The sequence below is a fragment of the Oreochromis niloticus genome, linkage group LG16 (genome assembly GCF_001858045.2).
Source record: "Oreochromis niloticus isolate F11D_XX linkage group LG16, O_niloticus_UMD_NMBU, whole genome shotgun sequence".
In the NCBI taxonomy this organism is placed as follows: Eukaryota; Metazoa; Chordata; class Actinopteri; order Cichliformes; family Cichlidae; genus Oreochromis; species Oreochromis niloticus.
In genome coordinates, this window is record NC_031987.2 from 35,113,493 (window position 1) to 35,137,013 (window position 23,521).

At 41.3% G+C, this 23,521-nt stretch overlaps 1 protein-coding gene across 5 annotated transcripts in view; it reads left to right on the top strand.

Annotated features, from left to right (window-relative positions):
* The window catches only part of parp4 (poly (ADP-ribose) polymerase family, member 4), a 45,486-nt gene that overhangs the window by 13,607 nt on the left and 8,358 nt on the right, over nt 1–23,521 (top strand). For 4 of the 5 annotated variants that reach the window (XM_013265405.3, XM_013265403.3, XM_013265404.3 and 1 more), the window contains 15 exons: nt 375–517; nt 613–744; nt 1,404–1,490; nt 1,617–1,781; nt 1,862–1,908; nt 2,085–2,166; nt 6,088–6,225; nt 6,313–6,502; nt 6,797–6,867; nt 6,967–6,969; nt 15,079–15,266; nt 15,691–15,790; nt 15,914–16,081; nt 19,778–19,858; nt 19,996–20,076. In XM_013265405.3, coding sequence (XP_013120859.1) covers nt 375–517; nt 613–744; nt 1,404–1,490; nt 1,617–1,781; nt 1,862–1,908; nt 2,085–2,166; nt 6,088–6,225; nt 6,313–6,502; nt 6,797–6,867; nt 6,967–6,969; nt 15,079–15,266; nt 15,691–15,790; nt 15,914–16,081; nt 19,778–19,858; nt 19,996–20,076 — 1,676 coding nt within the window. The remainder of the gene's footprint in view (nt 1–374; nt 518–612; nt 745–1,403; nt 1,491–1,616; nt 1,782–1,861; nt 1,909–2,084; nt 2,167–6,087; nt 6,226–6,312; nt 6,503–6,796; nt 6,868–6,966; nt 6,970–15,078; nt 15,267–15,690; nt 15,791–15,913; nt 16,082–19,777; nt 19,859–19,995; nt 20,077–23,521) is intronic. The other variant, XM_013265406.3, reaches the window with a different exon arrangement.

Consider the following 23,521-nt stretch of genomic DNA (forward strand, 5'->3'; position numbering starts at 1 on the left):
GTTGGTGAAACTACACAACAACAGTTTTTTGTCAAGCTCTAGAAATGCTTTTCAAAGTGTTGGTTTGTACCTCCAGGATGTTGGTTGTGGCCCTCAGCTACAGGTTTGTTGCCATGCAGGTTGAGTCTAAAGAAGTGTCAAAATCCTGTTCCAGTGGCTTCTTCCTCGTCTAAATGAGAGGACTGTGTTTATTGGTCAAGATGGGACTGACAGTCTCTAAGCACTGAACAGTTATGAGATCAGTGGGAAATCCTTTTTCAGCACGGTCTGCTATGTGTCACTTATAATTATGAAGCTGAAAAATAGAAATGAAGTTAACCAAGTGATTTTGCACTGTTTTGTCTCTTGATTTTTCCCCATGTTTCTGTGTGTAGAGCTCAGTTTAGGCGATGATATGTTTGAAAGCAGTAAAAACCCTCTGGAAGAGGTGACCGCCGGACTGTTGGACAGCACTGGTCAGCAGCTCCCTCTGCAGGCCGTTCATGTGAAGTGTAAACTGATGGATCTGCTTTCGCAGGTAAAAGTGGCACATCGAGTCTTTTCAGTTTTTTTCATTGTTAGTTTGCTGACATACGATTTGACATTTGATGTGATCGTCTGTCTCCTTGTTAGGTCATCATCTTCCAGAAATACACAAATCTGAGCTCAGTGCCCATTGAGGCAAAGTATGTTTTCCCTCTAGATGATTCAGCTGCAGTGTGTGGGTTCGAAGCTTTCATCAACGGGAAGCATGTCGTGGGACAGGTAACTAGCATCCACTTTTTAAATACTAGTTCACCATCTGAAAGTTTTCATTTCCTGTTTCTGTGAATTACAATACAAACACCTGTATCTCTCTCTGTTTATATACACATATATATATCTCTGTACATATTCATGAAAATCTGACCAAAGCATAACAGGATCTTTTTTTATTCCTCTTGTTTCTGTCAAAGCCCAGCAGTTTGTTGATAATACCTCGTACTCTGACGTTGGAGGGAATAGAAAAGCGTTCTTTAGTGTTTTCCACAGACTGTAAAAAAGTTCTGCCAACATCACAGAGCCTTAAAGCAGCCGGGGTTTGTAAAAGACTTCAGGCTGTGACTACATCACCCTTCAGCTCACTCGCTCTTTTGCTAGATGGTCTATCAAATGCAACATTTAGGTTTATTTTGGACATTAAAGTTCTCATGAGCTCATTGGCTAATGATTTGTGATTCACAATTTGTTGACCAATAAGCACGTGGGTTCTCTCATTTCACAGTCACAGGCCTGTGCTCGTGACATTTGGATTCAAAAGAGGAACGATGAATAGTAAAACTGCTCAGTTTGAGGGACTGTGTCTATCTTGTATATAAAGCCTGTGGTGTTATGCTGTGCCGTTTAACACAAAGTGAGCAAACCAATGGATGTTTGTTTCTCAGGTGAAGGAGAAAGAAAAAGCTCGCAAGGAGTACAAACAGGCTATTGAGAAAGGACATGGAGCTTATCTCATGGACCAGGATGCACCTGTACGTCTAAGCACACACACACGGTCATCATGCGGGTCCAAGCTTAGAGCTGTTTAGTGTCTCCTGGTGTTATGTAGGCCTTTTTAGCAGCCACTGGTTGTGACATGGTCTTTATCCTCACTGCAGGATGTGTTCACCATCAGTGTGGGTAACCTGCCCCCTGGTGCAACTGTCCTCATCAAAGTGACCTTTGTCTCTGAGCTGATTGTCAGGGACGGCACAATTCTCTTCTCCCTGCCCGGCAGCGTGGCTCCATGGCAGGAGAGTGCAGCCCTCAACCAGACCACACAGGTAACAGAGGTCCTGTTCAGCTTATAATTGAATCAGAGTTTGCTTTGATGAGAAATCTGACTTTAAACGGCACTCAACAGGTCACTGTGGAGAAGGTGTGCGTAACTGATGAAGCTGCGAGTGTCAGGTGAGCTAAATGAAGCATTTCTGTTAACCAGTCAGCGTGAACCTCTTCTGCTCATATCCAACTCCAAACTGTTAAGAACTGAACAATAGCTTTGCAGTATTTACAGCTTTATTATTTCGTGTATCATGTCATGTTTTTGGTTTGGGGTTTTTCAATCACTGTTCCTTTTCTCTCAGAGAGTTCACCTTGGACCTGTCAGCTGAAATGCCCTATGAGATCTCCAGCCTGCAATGTATCACTCATCAAATCAAGATGAAGGTCACTTGGCTTTTTATTTTACATGTTAGTCATGATATTTATCAGTGAATAAGTAAGGGCTGTGTTTTATGTGAGTGCAGATTAGAAACTGCTACAGGCTTGAATGCTTTAGTCTGCAGCGTGATTCAAAGCCTCTGGAAATGTCTTCAGCTTGGGACTGTTGTTGACGTTACTAAGACTGACACAAGCAACTTGAATTTTCTGTTCATCTTTCTTTGAGGTTAACAATAAAATTCAGGCTTAATTGACAAATATTTCTTCCTCCAAAAAACCCAAACAAGATGCTCTGAGTGAAGACTGAAGAAGTCACGTGGATGAAACCTTTCTCCCACTGAACCCTTCGTCCACATGAACAGAATCAGCTTTTTGGGATAGACGCTCGTGTTGTGTAAACAAAAAAGTAACGTAAAAGTTACATTTCCAACTTTCAGCTGCTGGCTTGTTTCCCAAGGATCAGACGGATCCACAGAACCAGCTTCTGGAAACACCATCCATCCATCTTCTTCCGCTTATCTGTGGGGCCAGCAGCCCAAGCAGAGAAGCCCAGAGAAGCCCAGACCTCCGTCTGAAGGAACACCAAGGTGTTCCCAGGCCAGCCGGGAGATAATCTCTCCAGCGTGTCCTGGGTCTGTCCTGTGCCCCCCCCCTGGAGGCGCCCAGGAGGCATCCTTGTCAGATGTCTGAACCACCTCAACTGCCTCCTTTCGATGTGGAGGAGCAGCGGCTCTACTCGAAGCCCCTCCAGGATGGCTGAACTCCTCACCCTATCTCTAAGATAGAGGCCAGTCACCCCTCGGAGGAAACTCATTTCTGCCGCTTGTATCCGCGATCTCGTTCTTTCTGTCACTACCCACAGCTCGAGACCATAGGTGAGGGTAGGGACGTAGATCGACCATTAAATAGAGAGCTTTGCTTTTACACTCAGCTCTCTCTTCACCACGACGGACCGGTACAGAGTCCACATTACTGTAGCCGCAGCACCAATCCGTCTGTCAATCTCCGGGATCATTGATCTTCCTCCCGTCACTCGTGAACAAGACCCCGAGATACTTAAACTCGTCTCCGTGAATCGCTACCTTATCATGATGGGTTTGTGTGTCCCAGGGATCCCAGGGCTATGTTGTCTGTGGGCTTCTGCCTCCTGGTAGGGTCTCCCATGGCAAATTGGTCCTCGGTGAGGAACCAGACAAAGAGCGATTCAGAAGACCATTATGAGAAATCCATTTAGGGAACAGATCACCCTGCCCAGGATAGGGTTACCGGGGCCAGGCCTGGGGAGGGTGCCCGAGAGCGAGCGTCTGGTGGCTGGGCCTTAATCCATGTGACCCGACCGCACACAACCCGAAAAGGGGACATGGGCCCATTCTCCTGCAGGAGGCACCGTAGGGGGCGGGTGCACTGTGTGCCGGGCGGCGGAGCGGAGACCCTGGCGGACCAATCCCCAGCTACCAAGACTTTTGGAAACGCATGCGAGAAAATTCAAGTAGCCAGAGATTAGAGAAGTCAACAACATCAGTATCATTAAAGTTTCATCTGTTTGTTGTTTTTAGAACCTGAGCTTCATAAGATTATAATCCAAACGTCAACATAACAAGCTGCCTGATGGTGGGGATGGTAATAATGTACACTGAGCATGTTGATTGGGTCTCTTTGGGCCAATGATGGTGCTTCTATTAATCGAGTCACCTGTGAAGCACTAATCAGTAGATTTTATTTCACACATATTTTCACATTAAAATACCAATAAGGTCCTGTGTCAATGATTTAAGGGTAAGAATAAAAGGTGATGTTTTTTACATGCTTTGTTTTACTCAGTGACAAATAATCAGGAAGAACTGACTGATTTCTTTTCATAAAGGCTGACAGCAACACACCTCTCTCTTTTAATCAATATTTACATAACAGATATATACACTGTGCTGCACTCTTATAGTTAAAGCTTGCAGAATATAAAGTCATTAAATTGAACATGTAAAGTAACACTGGGCCTCATGTACTAACAGTGCGTGCACACAAGTCTCTGCACAAATCTGTGATTTATCGATATTTTTGGACCTGAAATAGTTTGTTTCTTAGTATCAAATTTAATAATACATTTTATTTAATAAAGCGCCTTTCAAAACACTCAAGGACACTGTACACAAGCAATAAGAACAACAAACATAACAATTTACAAAATAATGAGGATAAAATGTTGAACAAATAAATAAATTAAAGTAGCAGGATGGAAAAGTTTCTGTGGAATAGGTTAATGTGAACAGGTGAGTTTTGAGTCTGGACTTAAAAAGAGGGAGGGAAGTGATGTTTCTTATCTCAGGAGGAAGGGAGTTCCAAAGACGGGGGCAGAGCAGCAGAAAGCCCTGCGCCCCACGGTGACCAGCCGGGGGGAGGGATGGAAAGAGAAAGAGAGGAGGAGGATCTCAGACACCGAGAAGGAACGGTGATCTGAACCAGGTCAGAGAGGTATGAAGGCGAGAGATGATGGGTAGCCTTGAATGTGTACAAAAGTATCTTGAAATTGATGCAGTATTTAACCGGAAGCCAGTGAAGCTGCTGCAGAGCAGGGGTGATGTGGTGCATAGAAGGGGTCCTGGTGATGATACGAGCAGCAGAGTTCTGGACACGTTGGAGCTGATGGATAGATTTTTGACTAAGACCAAAAAGAAGAGAGTTGCAGTAATCAATCCGTGAAGTGACCAGGCTATGAACAGTGGCAGTGGCATGTGGGGAGAGAAAAGGATGGAGACGATTAATGTTACGGAGTTGGAAATATGCAGACCGAGTGATGTTATTGATGTGTGAGTTAAAAGATAGAGTACCATCAAGGATGACACCCAGACTTTTCACACATGGGGAAACGGAGAACGGCGAGTTATTGATTGTAATAGAAAAGCTATTAGTTATTGATAGTGTTTGTTTAGTGCCGACCAGGAGAAGCTCAGATTTGTTACTGTTGAGTTTGAGAAAATTGGAAGAGAACCATGAATTTAGTTCAGCTAATCAGAGGGTGAGGGAGGAGAGCAGAATCAGGTTTAGTGGATAAATAAAGCTGGGTGTCCTCAGCATAACAGTGAAACTGAATATTGTACTTACGAAAAATGTGTCCAAGCGGAAGTAGGTAGATAATGAAATGAAGGGGCCCCAGGACAGATCCCTGGGGCACGCCTGCAACCAGAGGAAAGGGCTGAGAAGTGAAGGATTTAAGTTGAATAAACCGAGTGCGATCAGACAAGTATGATTTAAACCAGGCTAGTGGGATATGGGAGAGACTGATGGAGGCTAGCCTACTGAGGAGAATTGAGTGAGAGATAGTGTCCAAAGCAGCAGTCAGATCAAGAAGAATAAGAATGGAGAGTAAACCAGAGTCAGCAGCCGTGAGAAGATCATTGGTTGTTTTTATTAGTGCAGTTTCAGTGGTATGGAAGGGGCGAAAACCAGACTGGAACTGTTCATACAGATTATTATTGGTTAAGTATGATCTAAATCTTTTCGGATTTAGAAGTCCCTCTGATCGAGCATATGAACAAATGACAACCTGGCTGCATGTGGGATTTAATCAAAAGTCGTTAAAATGAATACTGCTCCTAGTAATAACAATAATAATCACAATCATTATTATACTTGATGCCTTTTGGTCATTATTTAAAGCATTCCAAACCACAGTCATTCATTCTATTTATAGATTTCGATTGTTAATATTTGTTTAATGTAACTCTATTTTAGTTGAAAATCATTTCTATTTGACCTGTTGTTTGTGTTTATCCAGTCAAAAGAAGGCTGGGTGGACTATACCACTAATTCACAGTTGTTTGTGTTATTTTGCTGTTTTACCTCAAAGTTTAAACCAAACTGCTGTTTACAAATATGGATTTATTGTGCAAACCAATAATTTTTTGCTGTTTAATGTTTGTGGTCATGTAGAAAACCGACTGTAAGGCAGTGGTGAGTGTGCTGCCGGGACAGATCATGGGTCCAGATGGATTTCAGCTGTCCATCATGCTGTCTGACGTCCACCTGCCCAGGATGTGGGTGGAGAAACACCCTGACAAGGACAGCCAGGTTTGTCTGTCGGTCTCTTTGTCTTCTCCTTCTCTCACTCTAAAAATGCTGCTTTTTTGTTCAGCCATCTGGTTTTCGTCCCTTTAGGCCTGCATGTTGGTTTTCTATCCAGACTTTGAGGTCAGCTCCAGTTCAGATGCAGATGAAGTCATCCTGCTGTTGGACACATCCGAGTCCATGAAGGGAGAGTCTCTCCGCTCGGCCCGCAGAATTGCCCTGCAGATTCTCAAAAGCCTGGATCGCAGCCTGAGACTCAATGTCGTTTTGTTTGGAACAGGTCAGTTTGTACTTGCAGCCTGAGGCAGCTTTTAGGTTAACATTTAAAAAGTGTTAGCTCAAATTAAAACAAATACCAAAGTCAACCTGAAGCACGTGAATAACTGGAACAGCACGTCTTTCTGTGAGACAACGTGTGTCATTCACAAGAGTTTCATTTACAGTTTGTCATATTTGCATTTTTCCCACATAATACTTGGATGAAGCTGTTAATCACATATTACTGAGAAAACCCCACAAATTCTTGCTGTAGCCAGTGGTAGCTTTCTTAACTTTTACTGCGTTTGCCTTTCAGATCACACAGAAGCTTTCCTAACAGTGATGCCACTTGGTGAAGTTTATGAAGAAGCCCAGAGATTCATCAAGGTCAGTTATAAATCTGTTGTGCTCTTATAGCTCCTGGTACTGAGTAGCATGGCTGCATGCTGACGACATTCTGCTCTATTTGTTCTATTCTTATCTTAGCAGGTATGCTAACACTAGCTAACATGATCCAGAAAAAGCCCTTCTTTCACCTCAGCCCTAAAAGGCTGATGGGGTTTTGTCACCACCCTGCCGAGTGGGCCACGCCGTCTCCCAAGTTTGTGAATGTGATAACTTGAGAACAAAGCCATGTAGGATTTTCAAATTCTTACTACAGGTGTATCTACCAACAGTGTCAGACATGTTTGAATCTTAGTGACCATGATCTCAAGGTCAGAGGTCAACTTTTCTGAAAATCTCGTGAATGCAAATTCAAATTCATACTATGGGTGCATCTACCAGGAGACTGGAGGTCCCACTTGTCTCCACCAGAATTAGTTTTCTAATGAAACTTGAGGAAATTTGGTTGTAAGGTGGAAACTATGTTCAACACTAGATGGCACAAGAAGCAGAAACTAGAAGGAAAATACTCTGAAAACTGAAGCATGTGATATTAATCTAATAAAATAATATAAATTCACGGGAATGCAAACTTTATTTCAACATAAATTCAAATTCTCTTACTCAGCTTGAGTGTCTGTTCTGGAGCAAAATCAGAGAAAAGGAAACATCTGCAGTCTGGCTGCAGTGTGGATGGGTGACTTTGTCTCCAAACTTAAAAAGGAAAATTAATATAGTCAGGGATTAAAGTAGGATTTGGTTTGTGTGGTAACTCTGAGATGGGCAGTGTGGGGAAAAGAATCACTTAGAAATAAATGAGCAGAGTTTCTGCTGTGAGCTCCAGATTCTCTGTGCTGGCTGTGATCAGCTGGCAGGTCCTCCATCAGACATGTCCCCTCACAGCATCCATAAGTGACTGAAACAGGACTTATATCACATTCTTTCACGGTCATATTTCATATCATGCCTGATTCATTAAGCTGCTACACTACTGCACATATTACTTTGTACATTTACACAACTCTGCTCACTTGTTTAGAATAGAATAGCTAGAATAGAATAGCTTTTTATTGTCACTGTTACAAGAACAGTGAAAGGCAGTTTGGCATCTCTCCATGTGTGTGGACTACACAATAGCGTAAGTATTTACACAATGACAAATTTACATTTACACAAGAAAGATATGTACAAGTTATACATACACCTGCAAACATACACGCACATACATACATACATATATGTATATATACATATCTGCATCCGTACATGTATACACACACATATTTCCACATACACGCTTACATCTATATACATACACATACATGCCATCTAACTAGCAGGTGCATTGAGAGGTGCAGTGTGATCAGTGATATTGCACATTGAGTGTGTGGGGGGGGGGGGATGATATTGCACATTGAGTGGGGGGGTGCTGTTGGAACTATACTAAATAATGTTATAATAAATACAGTTTAAAGTGGTAAGGGTGTTGTTTGCATTGAAGTATAAACAGAAATACGATTTATAAATAAGGTGTAATGTCCATGAGTGTTGGCAGTGCAGTTATCCTCCAATCAGGGTGGAGGTAGGGCATGTTTGACAGCCTGTGGGTAAAAACTTCTGTTGAGTCTGTGTGTCTTTGACCTGATGGACCTGTAGCGTTTACCAGAGGGAAGGGGGGAAAAAAGTGAGTGTCCAGGGTGCGGGGGGTCTCTGATGATGATGCTGGCTTTCTGCTGAAGTCTGCCAGTATAGATGTCTCTGAGGGGAGTTAGTGAAGTGCCGATTGCCCGCTCTGCTGCCCTCACCACCTTAGTTGCACTGCTCTGTCAATACGTTGGGATGCTAATATGGCACAAAACACTTTAACATTCTATTCACAACAGATTTATTGTATATAATGTCTTTTTTTTGCACAGTCAAAGGAGAGTTCAGGACACATTTCACTGTGTGTTGCACTTGTATGACTCTGCATATAACAAATAAAGAGTCTTGAATCTTGAAGTAGGCCTGACTGAATTACATGCTCATGTTGTACCAGTGAGACGGGAATATATCCCAATATACACATTAATGGGTTTTCTGTCACCTGATGACCAATGGCTGTACTAATATTGGCACAGACCTCTTTCCAAAATGATTGAATACTAGCACATTCCCACAACCAATGGAATCTAGTGCCCACTCTGACCTTACACTTGAGACAATTTGGAGATGTTCCCATATTATACTTACTATAAATATACGGAGAAATATACACATTGTGCAAAATTTTGTACTGCAGTTCTTTAAATCGGTTACAAACAGAGATTTTAGATGGAAGGAGCAGAATTTTGTCCCATGCCTGTATATCTATTTCACATTTAAGCAGCGTCCCCCAAGATTTTCTCAACCATGCCAATTCATCCACAATTAGGGCATAAATCTCTGAATAAAACTTTGATACAAAATGTTTATGCTCCCTATTATCCAGAAAGAATTTCTCCAACCGAAAAGAGGCTGTTGAGATTTGTAATGATTTAGCATTTTTTAACACATAATTTCTCAATTGCAAATACTTATAAAACTCAGTCTTTGACATAGAATACTGGGACTTCAAGGATTCAAATGATTTAAACTCACCATGTTTAAAGAGGTCATAAAACCTCTTTACACCTACTTTATGCCATCCCACAAAGCTCGACCCTATGTTTTGCGGCAGAAGGTCTGGATTATTTATAAGCGTTGACAAAATATTAAGCGGAAGACTACTGTTAAAAAGTTTTCTCAGTTTTCCCCACGTCCACATAGCATTATATATCAGTGAGTTTTGCTTTATTACGTGAGGTAAGTCATTTAGATGTTTCCCTAGAAAGTTAACAGGTGAGGATGGTTTACATAATACTTCCTCAATATTTAGCCATGGCAGATCAGAATGTTCATGTATCCAGGAAGAAAGAATCCTCGCTTGTATTGAGAGAACATAATTTTCTATGTTTGGCACTCCCCATCCGCCCAGATCTTTCGGTAACTGTAGTGTCTCCAATTTAATTTTGGGTTTTCTTCCTGCCCAAATGAAATCCACCATAGCCTTATTAATTGCTTTAATATCTTCTGATTTCAAAATTGCAAACAACATGCCTGTGGGATATAATATTTTCGGTAGGATTACCATCTTAATGAGATTTATTCTTCCCAAAAATGATATCAGAAGCGACCTCCATCTTGTCAGCATCTCTCGAAGATCTTGAACCAATCCATTAATATTTTCTCTATATAAGTGACCAACATTTGGTGTAACTTTAACTCCCAAATATACAAAACCTGATGGTGCCCAGTGAAAAGGTTTAACATATAAAGGTTCAATGTCCCCTCCACTACACAGAGTCATTATAACAGATTTATCAAAATTTACTTTGTATCCAGATATAAGACCAAAGTCCTTGATACACCCAGTAAGAACAGGTAGAGAGTTAGCAGGGTCAGTCAGTGTCAGAAGAATATCGTCTGCATAGAGCAGAATTTTATGTTGTCTATCCCCAATTTTAACTCCAGGAACACTTGGATTTTGTCTAATGGCCATGGCCAAAGGCTCAATGGCCAAAGCAAATAATAGTGGTGACAATGGGCTACCTTGTGCTGTACCTCTACTCAATGTAATTGGGGAGGATAACAAGCCGTTAGTTAACACAGATGCTATTGGTGATTTGTATATAATTTTGATCCACCCCAGAAAGTTTTTCCCAAACCCAAATCTTCTCATTATTTCAAACATATATTCCCATTCAATTCTATCAAATGCCTTTTCGGTATCCATAGAAACAACAACCCCAGGGATCTGATGAAAATTTAAAAAATGAATAATATTAAATAGGCGTCGAGTATTATTATAAGAATTCCTCCCCTTAATAAAGCCTGTCTGGTCAGCATGCACAATAGAGCACATTACTTTTTCTAGCCTAAGAGCCAGTATCTTTGAAAGTATCTTATTATCAACACCAAGAAGGCTAATAGGCCTGTAAGATGAGCATGACTCCGGATTTTTACCTTTTTTAGCTATCAATGTTATATTAGCCTGGTACATAGATTCTGGGAGTTTCGATTCTTCAAATGCTTTATTAAAAACCCTTAATAATAAACTATTTAACTTCACTTTCATTACCTTAAAAAATTCTACTGGGAAGCCATCTGCCCCAGGACATTTCCCTGACTGGAGTGCAGATATAGCTTTATCCACCTCCATCAATGTTATGGGTGACTCCAGCAGGCTAACCTGATCTTCAGAAAGCGGAGGGAATGCTAAGTCGTTTAGAAAAAAGCCTGAATTAAGTGTTGTTATGTCCATCTCAGACTGATATAAGTTTGTATAGAATTCTCTAAAGCACTCATTAATCTGACGGTTTCCTACTTGCCTTTCACCATTCACATCCACAATAGCTGTGATAAAAGAACTTGATGGAGTATTCCTTGCAAGACGAGCCAAAAAGCGGTTAGGCTTATTAGCTGATTCAAAAAGCCATCGTCTGGCAAGAAGGACATCTCTTCCAGCCTTTCGCATTATCAAATCACGCAAAGATGTCCTGGCAATATTAAGCTCACTTAATGTTTCAGCTGATTTTGTTACATAATATTGTTTCTCCAGCTTTTTCATATTATTCTCGATCTCTAACTGCCTTGTTAATCGTTGTTTTCTTTTATGACTTGTGTATGAAATAATCATCCCTCTCATGTAAGCCTTATAGCTATCCCATAAAGTTCCCGTGTCTATCTCCTCTTTATCATTTATTTCTAAAAAATAATGTTGTTTGCTCTGTTATGAAATGTATAAATTTCTCATCCAAAAGAGACAGTGTACTCATCTTCCAAGACATGGAGCGCTCAATATGTCTCATGGGTTGAATGGTTAGGACCACAGGAGCATGGTCAGAGAGACCTATATGACCAATATTTACCTGCTGAACTAACTGACTAATACACTTGGACATAAAAATATAATCTATACGAGATGCTGACAAGTGAGGGTTAGAGCGGAAAGTGTACTCCTTAGATAGTGGATTATAGTGTCGCCAGACATCTATAAGGTCAAGCTCATTTATAATTTGCCAAAGGGCTTTGGAATTTTTTGTCAAAGTAGATTGTGGGGGAAGTTTATCCATTTTGGGGCATAAAACACAGTTAAAGTCACCCGCTAATATTATATTAGCACAGTCCATGTCCACTAATTGGCTAAATAATACCGTGTAAAACTCGTCATCCTGTGCATTCGGCGCATATATATTACCTAGGAGAACAGTTTCCCCATGCAACATCCCTTTAACCAATATATATCTTCCTTCATTGTCCTTGTGAGTGGCTGTAACATTGAAGGGAAGATTTTTGTGTATAAGAGTAATAACCCCCCTTTTATTTGTGGAGTAGGATGAGAAAAAAATTTGACCAACCCATTCTCTACAGTATTTTCTGTGTTCATCATCTGTCAGATGGGTTTCTTGCAAAAAAGCAATGTGAATCAAATCTTTCTTCAGAGAATTTAGAATGGACATTTTTTTTCACCACATTGTTGGACCCTTTAACATTCCAAGTACTTATCTTAACTGACATATAGGAAAAGTAATATATATATATATATTGTGCTGTTTACATATTTAACCAAATCTACATTTGACCAGTCTGAACCTATTAACCAAAATAATTGAGCATAAAACAAGAACACTGGTTCCCAGCAAAACCTGAACACAAAGCCTGGAAACCTCAACCCTCCCCAACAGAAATAACACAAAGTAAAATAAAATAAATTACACATCTAGATGTACCCTGCTCTAAAGTACAGCTGTAGGGGGATACAGACGCGTACCATCCCCGCACTGGAGTGTATGTCAAAAATCAAAGTATGCTCTATACATTAGCTCATTAACAGTACTGTAATGCTGTAAGCCTCGAGTTTGTAACTTACGTTACAATGACACTGTCGTGTACCAACAGTTTATTTAGGTCTTGGCAATTTGCTCACATAGTCCTTGACGTCCTGGATGGTCGCGAGGGAGATACTAGTGCCATCGGGGTTAAATATTTTAATGATGGCTGGATAAAGGAAGGAGTACTTGATCCCCGCCTCTCTGAGCGCTTTACGCGCATTCACAGACTCCTTTCTCTTTCGTGCCACCTCGGCGGAGAAATCCTGATAGAAGGACACTTTTCCTGCCTCTGTGTTTACGGTACCTTTAGCCCTGGCAGCCTGGAGAATCTTCTGTGTATCGGTGTAGTAATGAAGCCGGACCAGTACTGCACGCGGTCCCTCCGTGCCGGTAAGCCTCATAGTGCGATGGGCTCTATCGACTGTAATGGCACCCTGCTGAAGGCCCAGGACTTCTGGTATCCACTTTTTAAAAAAGTCCACTGGTGCTCTACCCTCCGCGCCTTCTTTTAGCCCGACAATCCTCACGCTCTGCCGCCGGCTCTGATTCTCAAAGCTTTCCAGACGCTCCATGGCCTTCTTAAGCTGGGTCTCGAGAGCGGCAATACGTGGCTCATTTGTAGCCGTGACATCTTCCAAGTCCGAGACCCGCTGCTCCACTGTTTCCATTCTTTCTATCAGATTGTCGAATTTCTCAGTGAGCTCGTTTATTGGCTTTATGACTTCGGATATCTTGCTATCCAATACTTTTGATATGTTAGAAGTCACCTTGTCCACAATCATGTCATCCCGCAGTGTACTTAGTGCATCCTCAGCGTCGCACATGGTCTCCTTTTTGGGGCAATTGCTAGCTACCATGTCACTGCTAGCTTTCGCTTTGACTCCTCGTTTGCCCATTTCTCTCTTTTTTGCTTGATCCAGGGTGTGCAAAAAACTCGTCTAAAGACATTATATAAATATTCGAGGCAACTTGTTGGCAAAAATGAGCTAAAATACCAATATTTTACAGCTGTCCAGTGCAGAGCTCATAAGCTCACGTCTGCTCAGCTCGACGCATCACGTGACCCCCCCCAGGATATTTCTAATTTTAGAGATGTTGCACAAATGGAAGAAAGCAGTCTTACATATTTGTTTAATATGTGCATTGAAGGACATGTCCTGGTCAAAAATGACTCCAAGGTTCCTCACAGCATTACTGGAGGCCAAGGTAATGCCATCCAGAGTAAGAATCTGCTTAGATACCATATTTCTAAGATTTTCAGGGCCGAGTACAATAACCTCAGTTTGATCTGAATTAAGAAGCAGAAAGTTAGCGGCCATCCAGGTCTTTATGTCTTTAAGACATTCCTGCAGTTTAACTAATTGGTGTGTGTTACCTGGCTTCATGGACAGATAGAGCTGCGTGTCATCTGCATAGCAGTGAAAATTTATGCTATGTCTTCTAATGATGCTGCCTAGGGGAAGCATGTATAATGTAAACAGAATTGGTCCTAGCACCGAACCCTGTGGAACACCATAATTGACCTTAGTGTGTGAAGACGACTCTCCATTTACATGAACAAATTGGAGTCTATTAGATAGATATGATACAAACCACTGCAGTGCAGTACCTGTAATACCTACAGCATGTTCTAATCGCTCTAATAGGATATTATGGTCAACAGTATCGAATGCAGCACTGAGGTCTAGCAGGACAAGCACAGAGATGAGTCCACTGTCAGAGGCCATAAGAAGATCATTTGTAACCTTCACTAAAGCTGTTTCTGTGCTGTGATGAGCTCTGAAACCTGACTGAAACTAATGTTGGAGATTGGCCTTTATTACAATTTGTTACATGTATTTGCTTTTATGACCCCAGTAACACATCAAAAGATTTTGCAACTTGCCCACAAACAAAGAAATGATCAGTTTCTATGGTGGGTTTATTTGAACAGTGAAAGACAGAGCAATAAGAAAAACATCTAGAAAAATGCATTTTAAAAACGTTACACATTAATTTGCATTTTCATGAAGGAAAAAAGTATTTGATCCTCTGTTGGTAATCACAGAGGTCAGGCATGTCGTGCAGTTGGTCACAAGTTTTACACACATCTCAGTTTGTCCCACTCCTGTTTTCAGATCCTCTCCAAGTCAGAAATGTTTCGTGGCTGATGAACTAAAACCTTCAGCTCCCTCCACAGATTTTCTATGTATAGCTTCTATAAAAATGTGACTGTGTTGTATTAGTGAATATCTTTTGATGTTAATGGCACTGGTAATGTTGTGTTTAAAGCCAAACTCAACAGAGAGTTTCACAAAAGCTCGATTCTTCTCTTTCCTGTTAGCACTCGGCTCCATTAGGGGGAGGCACTGAGATGTGGCGTCCCCTGCGAGCGCTCAGCCTGCTGCCTCCATCGCGCGGCATCAGGAACCTGCTGCTGCTGTCGGACGGCCACATCCAGAACACCGAGCTCACCTTGAAGCTGCTCAGAGACAATGCTCAGCACAGTCGCCTCTTCACCTGTGGCCTCAGGTCTGAAAAGGGTTTCGAGTGGGAAAATGTGTGTCGTCCTACAGCTGTGGTCACAAGTTTACATCCACTTATCATGAACATGATCGTCACGGTAACAGTAGGCTTTCATGATTTCTCTGAACTGCTCTTTTTCCAAGATTATTATACAGTTTACATCTTTAATGAGCTGAAAAAACAAGAAGTGGCTGCACAGTTTTGTAAACTTTTGCCCACAGCTGTATACTGTCGTATTAAAGTGTGTCGTGCTGTTTAAACTGTACAGTCACCAGTAAGAGACGTGAATTTACAAAGCAGAAGGCCTGAATAACAACATTAACAACACGGATCATTATAATGGACTCTGTGATGCTCTGCACTCTGAGCTTCTTCTTGATTTGATCTTTTAAATATGTATAAAGTATATTTATGTGTCTGATGATTTTAGCCCGATGGCCAACCGACACATGCTGAGGGCCTTGGCTCAAGCAGGGGGCGGAGCCTATGAGTTCTTCGACACAAAAACCAAACACAACTGGGCAGAGAAGGTGAGCGCTCATGTCATACATAAGCAGCTGTTAATTGTTGTTATTCAGTTGTTGACTCGTTACAAGAAGATTGTAAATATGTTAAATAAAATCCAAAATTTTCTTTGTCTATTTTGTTTACAGGTGGCCTGTCAGCTGAAGCGTATGGCATCTTCTGGCTGCAGTTCAGTGTCTGTCAAGTGGCAGCAGTTCAGCCCAACAAGTCCACCTCTGCAGGCTCCCAAGCAGCTGCATGCTCTGTTCAATGACTGTCACACTCTGGTTTATGGCTTTGTGCCACACTGTACTCAGGTAAGCTGCTTCTCTACTGAGCTGAACACAGCCCTGCCTTTTCCTTGTTTTCTGCCTTTTAGAAATGTACAAACAACGTTTTGCTGCTGCTAAAAATGTCCATGTAACAGGTGAGAATATGATCGCCAGTGTTGTGATTGGCTGTGTGGCAGACAGGATTGGACCCAAACGCAGGACTCACAGACACCAGGGTGAACTAAAAGAGGCAGCTTTATCTTGGCTGTAAAACACTCCATGAAATAAACTACAGGGTGGGCCATTTATATGGATCCACCGTAATAACATGGGAATGGTTGGTGATATTAAAGTCCTGTTTGTGGCACATTAGTATATGTGAGGGGGCAAACTCCTCAAGATGGGTGGTGACCATGGTGGCCATTTAGAAGTCGGCCATCTTGGATACAACTTTTGTTTTTTCAATAGGAAGAGGGCCATGTGATACATCAGACTTATTGGTAATGTCACAAGAAAAACAATGGTGTGCTTGGTTTCAACGTAACTTTATTCTTTCATGAGTTATTTACAAGTTTCTGACCACTTATAAAATGTGTTCAATGTGCTGCCCATTGTGTTGGATTGTCAATGCAACCCTCTTCTCCCACTCTTCACACACTGATAGCAACACCGCAGGAGAAATGCCAGCACAGGCATCCAGTATCTGTAGTTTCAGGTGCTGCACATCTCGTATCTTCACACCATAGACAATTGCCTTCAGATGACCCCAAAGATAAAAGCCTAAGGGGGTCGGATCGGGAGACCTTGGGGGCCATTCAATTGGCCCATGACGACCAATCCACTTTCCAGGAAACTGTTCATCTAGGAATGCTGGGACCTGGCACCCATAATGTGGTGGTGCACCATCTTGCTGGAAAAACTCAGGGAACGTGCCAGCTTCAGTGCATAAAGAGGGAAACACATCATCATGTAGCAATTTCAAATATCCAGTGGCCTTGAGGTTTCCATTGATGAAGAATGGACCCACTATCGTTGTACCCCATATACCACACCAAACCATCACTTTTGTTGTTCCAACAGTCTTGGAGGGATCCATCCAATGTGGGTTAGTGTCAGACCAATAGCAGTGGTTTTGTTTGTTAACTTCACCATTCACATAAAAGTTTGCCTCATCACTGAACAAACTCTTCTGCGTGAACTGAGGGTCCTGATCCAATTTTTGTTTTGCCCATTCTGCAAATTCTGTGCGCCGATCTGGGTCATCCTCGTTGAGATGCTGCAGTAGCTGGAGTTTGTAAGGGTGCCATTTGTGAGTAGCTAATATCCGCCGAAGGGATGTTCGACTAATGCCACTCTCCAGTGACATGTGGCAAGTGCTACGCTGTGGGCTCTTGCTGAATGAAGCTAGGACAGCCACTGATGTTTCTTCATTAGTGACAGTTTTCTTGCCTCCACATTTTGGCAAATCCAACACTGAACCAGTTTCACGAAACTTAGCAAGCAGTTTGCTGACTGTAGCATGGGAGATGGGTGGTCTCGTAGGGTGTCTTGCATTGAAATCTGCTGCAATGACCCGGTTACTGCGTTCACCAAATATCAACACGATTTCGATCCGCTCCTCACGTGTTAACCTCTTCGACATGTCAATGGCTGTGAACAAAGAGAAACTTGTAAATAACTCATGAAAGAATAAAGTTACGTTGAAACCAAGCACACCATTGTTTTTCTTGTGACATTACCAATAAGTTTGATGTGTCACATGGCCCTCTTCCTATTGAAAAAACAAAAGTTGTATCCAAGATGGCCGACTTCTAAATGGCCACCATGGTCACCACCCATCTTGAGGAGTTTGCCCCCTCACATATACTAATGTGCCACAAACAGGACTTTAATATCACCAACCATTCCCATGTTATTACGGTGGATCCATATAAATGGCCCACCCTGTAGAAACCTGGAAACTAGGGATGAAGATAACAGGGAGCTCGTAGGAGAAAACACACAGCACAGTGAGGGTACGACGCGACAACATGCAGGGCAAGACTGAGAACTAAAATACACAGACAGGAACACGAGGAAACACAGCTGGGACTAATCAGACATGATGAGACGAGGGGAAGCAAAAGTAGATACGCTGACGTCGGACAAGGACTATCAAAATAAAACAGGAAACAGAGCGAAACTCAGACTCAGGACATGCAAGCTCAGTGTTGGGGAGTAACAGGGAGTACATGTACCGGCGTTACGTATTTAAAATACAAAATATGAGTAACTGTATTACGTTACTGTTAGTTGTTAAAAAGGTGGTACTCAGAATACAGTTACTTTGTTGAAATAGATGGATTACATGGCGGTCTTTTCCTGTTTCATATGTTCATATGTTTTTGGTAATTCCACACCGGTGGAAACACAAACAAAACACACATTAAGAGGCTCTAATGTCTGAGTCTCAATCTCACGCTCATGTCACCCCTACTTGCGGCCGCATAATGACGTGACGAAATATTTTTAAAAATTATTATTCAAAAAATGATTTAATATGAAGGCAATAGGCAGAGTGTTACAGCATAGGCCTGAAGCATGTAGCCTGATGGGCAGTGTAGTCTGTGCTGCAGGGAGAATGGACTGCCATCCCCGTTATATGTCTGTGAGCGAGGGAGGGAGAAAAAAGAAAAGTCCGAGTTGTCACCGAGCAGAAACGGGAGCTGGAAGCATGTAAATATAATAATAACCACTGCAGCCAAGAAGTTTTCAGCTACGAGCCCGACACGAACCCGACGTATTAGCCAGAGGTCCCTTTACTACGGTTCGGAGCTGCGGACCTGTTTTATATACGCGCGGAATAGTTTTCTATACGAGATCGCTGCAAAAAGTGCAGCCTTACCTAATGTCCACCTACTGTTACTCATTTATATTAAGATTTAAACATCTAGTTGGTATTGGTATGGCGAGTAGCCTTCGGTAATAGTAATAAATCACACAGCAATAGTACATTCATGTAGTTGTAAACAGCATGATAATATATTAAGTAATCCAAAGTATTCAGAATACGTTACTCTCATTGAGTCATGTAACAGAATATGTTACAAAATACATTTTGGGGCATGTATTGTGGAATACATTTTAAAGGTAACCTTCCCAACACTGCACAAGCTTAACACAGTAACTGGGGAGACAAGGGTGACTAGACAGGAAACATGGGATACAGGAAAAGCATAGAGTAGACATGGGAACAGAGACTAAACACAGCCTAAGATAACTAAGGGAGGAAGGACTGCAGTCACTAAGAAGTAAAGAAGATTCTATTCTATAGTTAGTAATACTTTGAATTGAAAGCCTTTATTGTCATTATACATAGTATAACGAGATTAGTAACAGCTCTATAAAAGTGCACATGTGCTTTAGCACATTATAAAAACTATACAATAATTGAACTATACTCTTAATATAAATATAAATACACAGTACAGTACTGGGTGACAGAGACAGGCAGAGCTTGAAAACTTGCTTGAAACTTCAGGCATGGTTATATTCCTACCAGCTGAACAGTAACTGCGAGTGGCCTGAGGGGAACAACAAATGAGTCAACACTAATCTGCATCAGTGTGCCTGCTGACTTAGAAACTGTGAAGAGCAAAAATATTTGAACTTTATTTTGCAGTCTCTGGCTTTTTGACCTCATTAAAGAGTTACAGTACAACACCGTTAGACAATAATGATAATGCCGTTGTTTTAATACAGGCTACTCTCCTGGGAAATCTGAGAGGTCAGGAGCTCAAAACAATGGTGTCAACCAGCGAGCTGCAGAAAACAAAGGGCACAGTAAGAACTCGCACACTGACACTCAACAGTACCTGCTGTATGTGCATACATCTCACTTGTTAAGCCTACAATCCTCACGCAGGCTGATTGTCATCACATGATCATGAGGACAGTGTATCGTTATGTCATGTGTTTAGTTTCTTCACAAGCTCACCGCGAGGGCCCTCATCAGGGATTATGAAGACGGGAACCTGGACACCAGTGAAGCTGAACACGAGGTATTTTGCAGATAAGTGAGACCAAAGATTGAAATTCACATCCCAGTAGTTGTTGTTGTTTTAGTGATATATATATATTTTATTGTTCTTTACATTTTTCTTTATAGTTCAGTTTAGTTTCAAAATCCTTAATACAATAAATACTGCTGTGGTCAAAGGTTTACTTACACTCATCAGGGACATTATTTTCATACTATTTCGTACTACATTGTGAACTGTTAATCATTTCTTATAGCATATTTTAGTGATGCTGTAAAATGATGTTATGCTTATCTTTGCCAGCCTATAAAGTTTTGTTTGATAGCACTGATTAGATTGACCAGTAGAAGAATAGAAAAGTACAAAGAACTAGGTGAAGAAGAATTGTGGATTTAGACACATTGGGAAGGTCACTTGCAGCCATTTCTAAACAACTGCAGATTCCAACATCATCAGTTCAGGTGAACATTATTATTCAGATGTGTCACCACTCTGCCAAGGTCTGGAAGAAGAGACAACCCCTCAGATGAGAGGAAGTTTGTACGGATGTTCAGGAACAACCCAACAGAGCTCAAGCCTGCCATAAACTGGAAATGACTTGAAAACCAGAGTCGCTGTCCGCAGCTTGGGCTCAATTCAAATATGTGCCATTACCCTCTGTTAATTGTGGTGACAAATTTGGTCACACTGGCAAAGATTAAAACTAAATAAAAAATTCTATGTAACTTTTAGTTTAGTTGGGTTTGAACTACAAAATATCTCTCATTCCTATTTTTGTGTCAGTTGACTTTAAAACTTTCTAAATAACAAAATCTGAACAAGACAGCGTGCAAGACAAAACCACGAGACTACACTACCAAAGGTTTGGAACACCCCAGTGTTTCCAGTTTTTTATTGAATATTATCCAGTTTAATGTCTAATTGCACTCTAAAATGAAAGCATGGTACAAATAAGTCATTAGAGCTAAAAAAAGAAACCATGGAATCAGTTTATAGACCAAAATGTTTTCTAACCTTCTGACTCATCAGAGTAGCACCTTTGGCAGGTATTACAGCTGAACACAGCCGTGGCAAATTACAGGAGGATAAACATAATTATCAGGCAAAATGTCCTTCATTTGTTAGAGTAATCCCGTCTGATACCACGTGAGAACAATAAATATAGCCTTAACCTTCAAACTGAATGGTAATGTAACAACACTCATTTTACACTAAACTAAAACATCACTACTTCCACGTCTAATTGTCTGTCATGGAGGCGGAGTAAACTGGCCAGCGGGGGGAGCGGGTTTTTCTTGATACTTACCTTGATGTAGCTCAGGTAGAGCAGGTCGCCTACTGATCGGAAGGTTGGTGGTTCGAACCCAGGCTCCTCCAGTCTGCATGTCAAGTATCCTTGGGCAAGACTGATACCGATGCATGTGAATGTAGTTAGACAGCACTAACTATAGAGAAACTGGGTGAATGGCATGTTGTATAGAGCACTTTAAGTACTTTGAAAGAGTATAAAAGTGCTATATAAGAATCAGTCCATTTAAGAGACGCCAACAGGTCTCTTACGCCATCGTCGCTCTGTCATGTGACACAGACTGATAAAGTCACTACCTGGGTTACATCATGTCACAAGTTTTGTGAGGTGCTTTTGTGATATTTAATGGATCGGATTCCTTTTTTTTCCCTCCCCGATTCAGTAATTTAGGTCAGGATTGGACCGATACTGTGTATACGATTGGTCCCTAGTAGAATGTACATATACCGTGAATCCCGGACTACAGAGCGCACCTGATTAAAAGCCGCATGCTCTAATTGTAGAAAGAAAATCAATTCTGTACTTGTACAGGCCGCACCGGATTTTAAGCCGTATGCGTTTCACTTGTAATTTGAGATATTTACACAGAAATATTACACGTGAGGATTTTTAATGTTTAATTTAATCCGTAAGGTAACATAAACATGGTAACATAAACGTTATGGTAACATACAAAAATACATACTGCAAATGCTTTTTTTCCTCGAACAGCGCCTGTAACACGGCTACCTTTAAGTATACGTACGTATCGGTAACACACAAATTACGTTGCTTATGGTTTTTTTACGGAACAGTGCACAAACAACATTACAACGTCTCTTAACAACGGGTACAAATATATACCGTATATACACTACTTATCATTTTGATTGGTCTACTGTTACCAGGCAAAATGTTTTTGGCCGCATGAAAAAAAATATGCATTAGCCGCACGTCCGTATAAGCCGCAGTGTTCACAGTGTGGGAAAAAGTAGCGGCTTATGACCCGAAAACTACGGTATTTGTTTAGAAATGTAGAGAGTTAAAGTAAAAAGCAGTCAGAAAATAAATTACTGATAAACTAGTACTTAGAGCAGGGCGATATGACCAAAAATATTTATCACGATATATATTTGAAAATTTGCGATAACAATATATCTGACGATATAATTGACACGACAAAATACTTTACAACTCCTCAACTTTATTAGTGCAAAAAAACCCATCAATCCATTTTCACTTAAACAAGCAGCTGTTTTTTATGTGCATCAAAGTTATATAAAAATTTTACAGTTCAAATGCAAATTCTTTGCTGATAGTTTAACCAAAAGCCATTTCCAGTGGAAACTGGCCAACATGTCCTCAGCATAACCATGTATAATATCCACGAAACTTAAAAAGAGCTTATACACACACAATACGGTAATATTATGTTGAAGCACAGTACGTATCACTCCGCGAGGCTCCTGCCTGCGGTAGCCGTAATGCTCCAACCAGTGTTGCCAACTTAGCGACTTTGTCACAATATTTAGCGAGTTTTCAGACCGCCTTAGCGACTTTGTTTTCTAAAAAGTGACTAGCGACAAATCTGGCGACTTTTTCTGTTGTTATTGGAGAGTTATTTATGACGACAGGTGATGTGCAGATCGATACTGAAATATCGATTCCTCCGATACCAGTCGTTTATGTTCTAGAATCGATTCTCATATTAAAATATCAATATTTTAGTAATTTAGGGTAAATTTGTAGTTGATCATTAACAGGAACACAGTGGAAAGAAACTACAACATTTGGATTGTCTACATTGGAAGGAATTACTTCCTCTTCTGCCTTTCATAGTCATGTGCGAAATACGGCTGTATAAATGTGTCCAGCGTGGCATGCGCACTCACAACAATGGCTGAGCGTAATTGAAGTCATGTGTGGACGTATTTTACATCCACAAACAGCCGAGACGCGGTTTGCGATACATGTGGCAAGAAAGTGAAGTGTTGTGGCAACACCACTGACCTCGTCAAACACCTCAGAGTAAATCATATCACAGAATATGATGAGCTTATGTTGAGGCGAACTGAAGAGGAGGAGAGTGAAGGTGCTGCTGGGTGAGACAAACGTCTCTCACAGAGTCCTTTAGTGCTGCAGGCAGGCAGCGTGTTCAAATAGCGCACAACTTCAGTT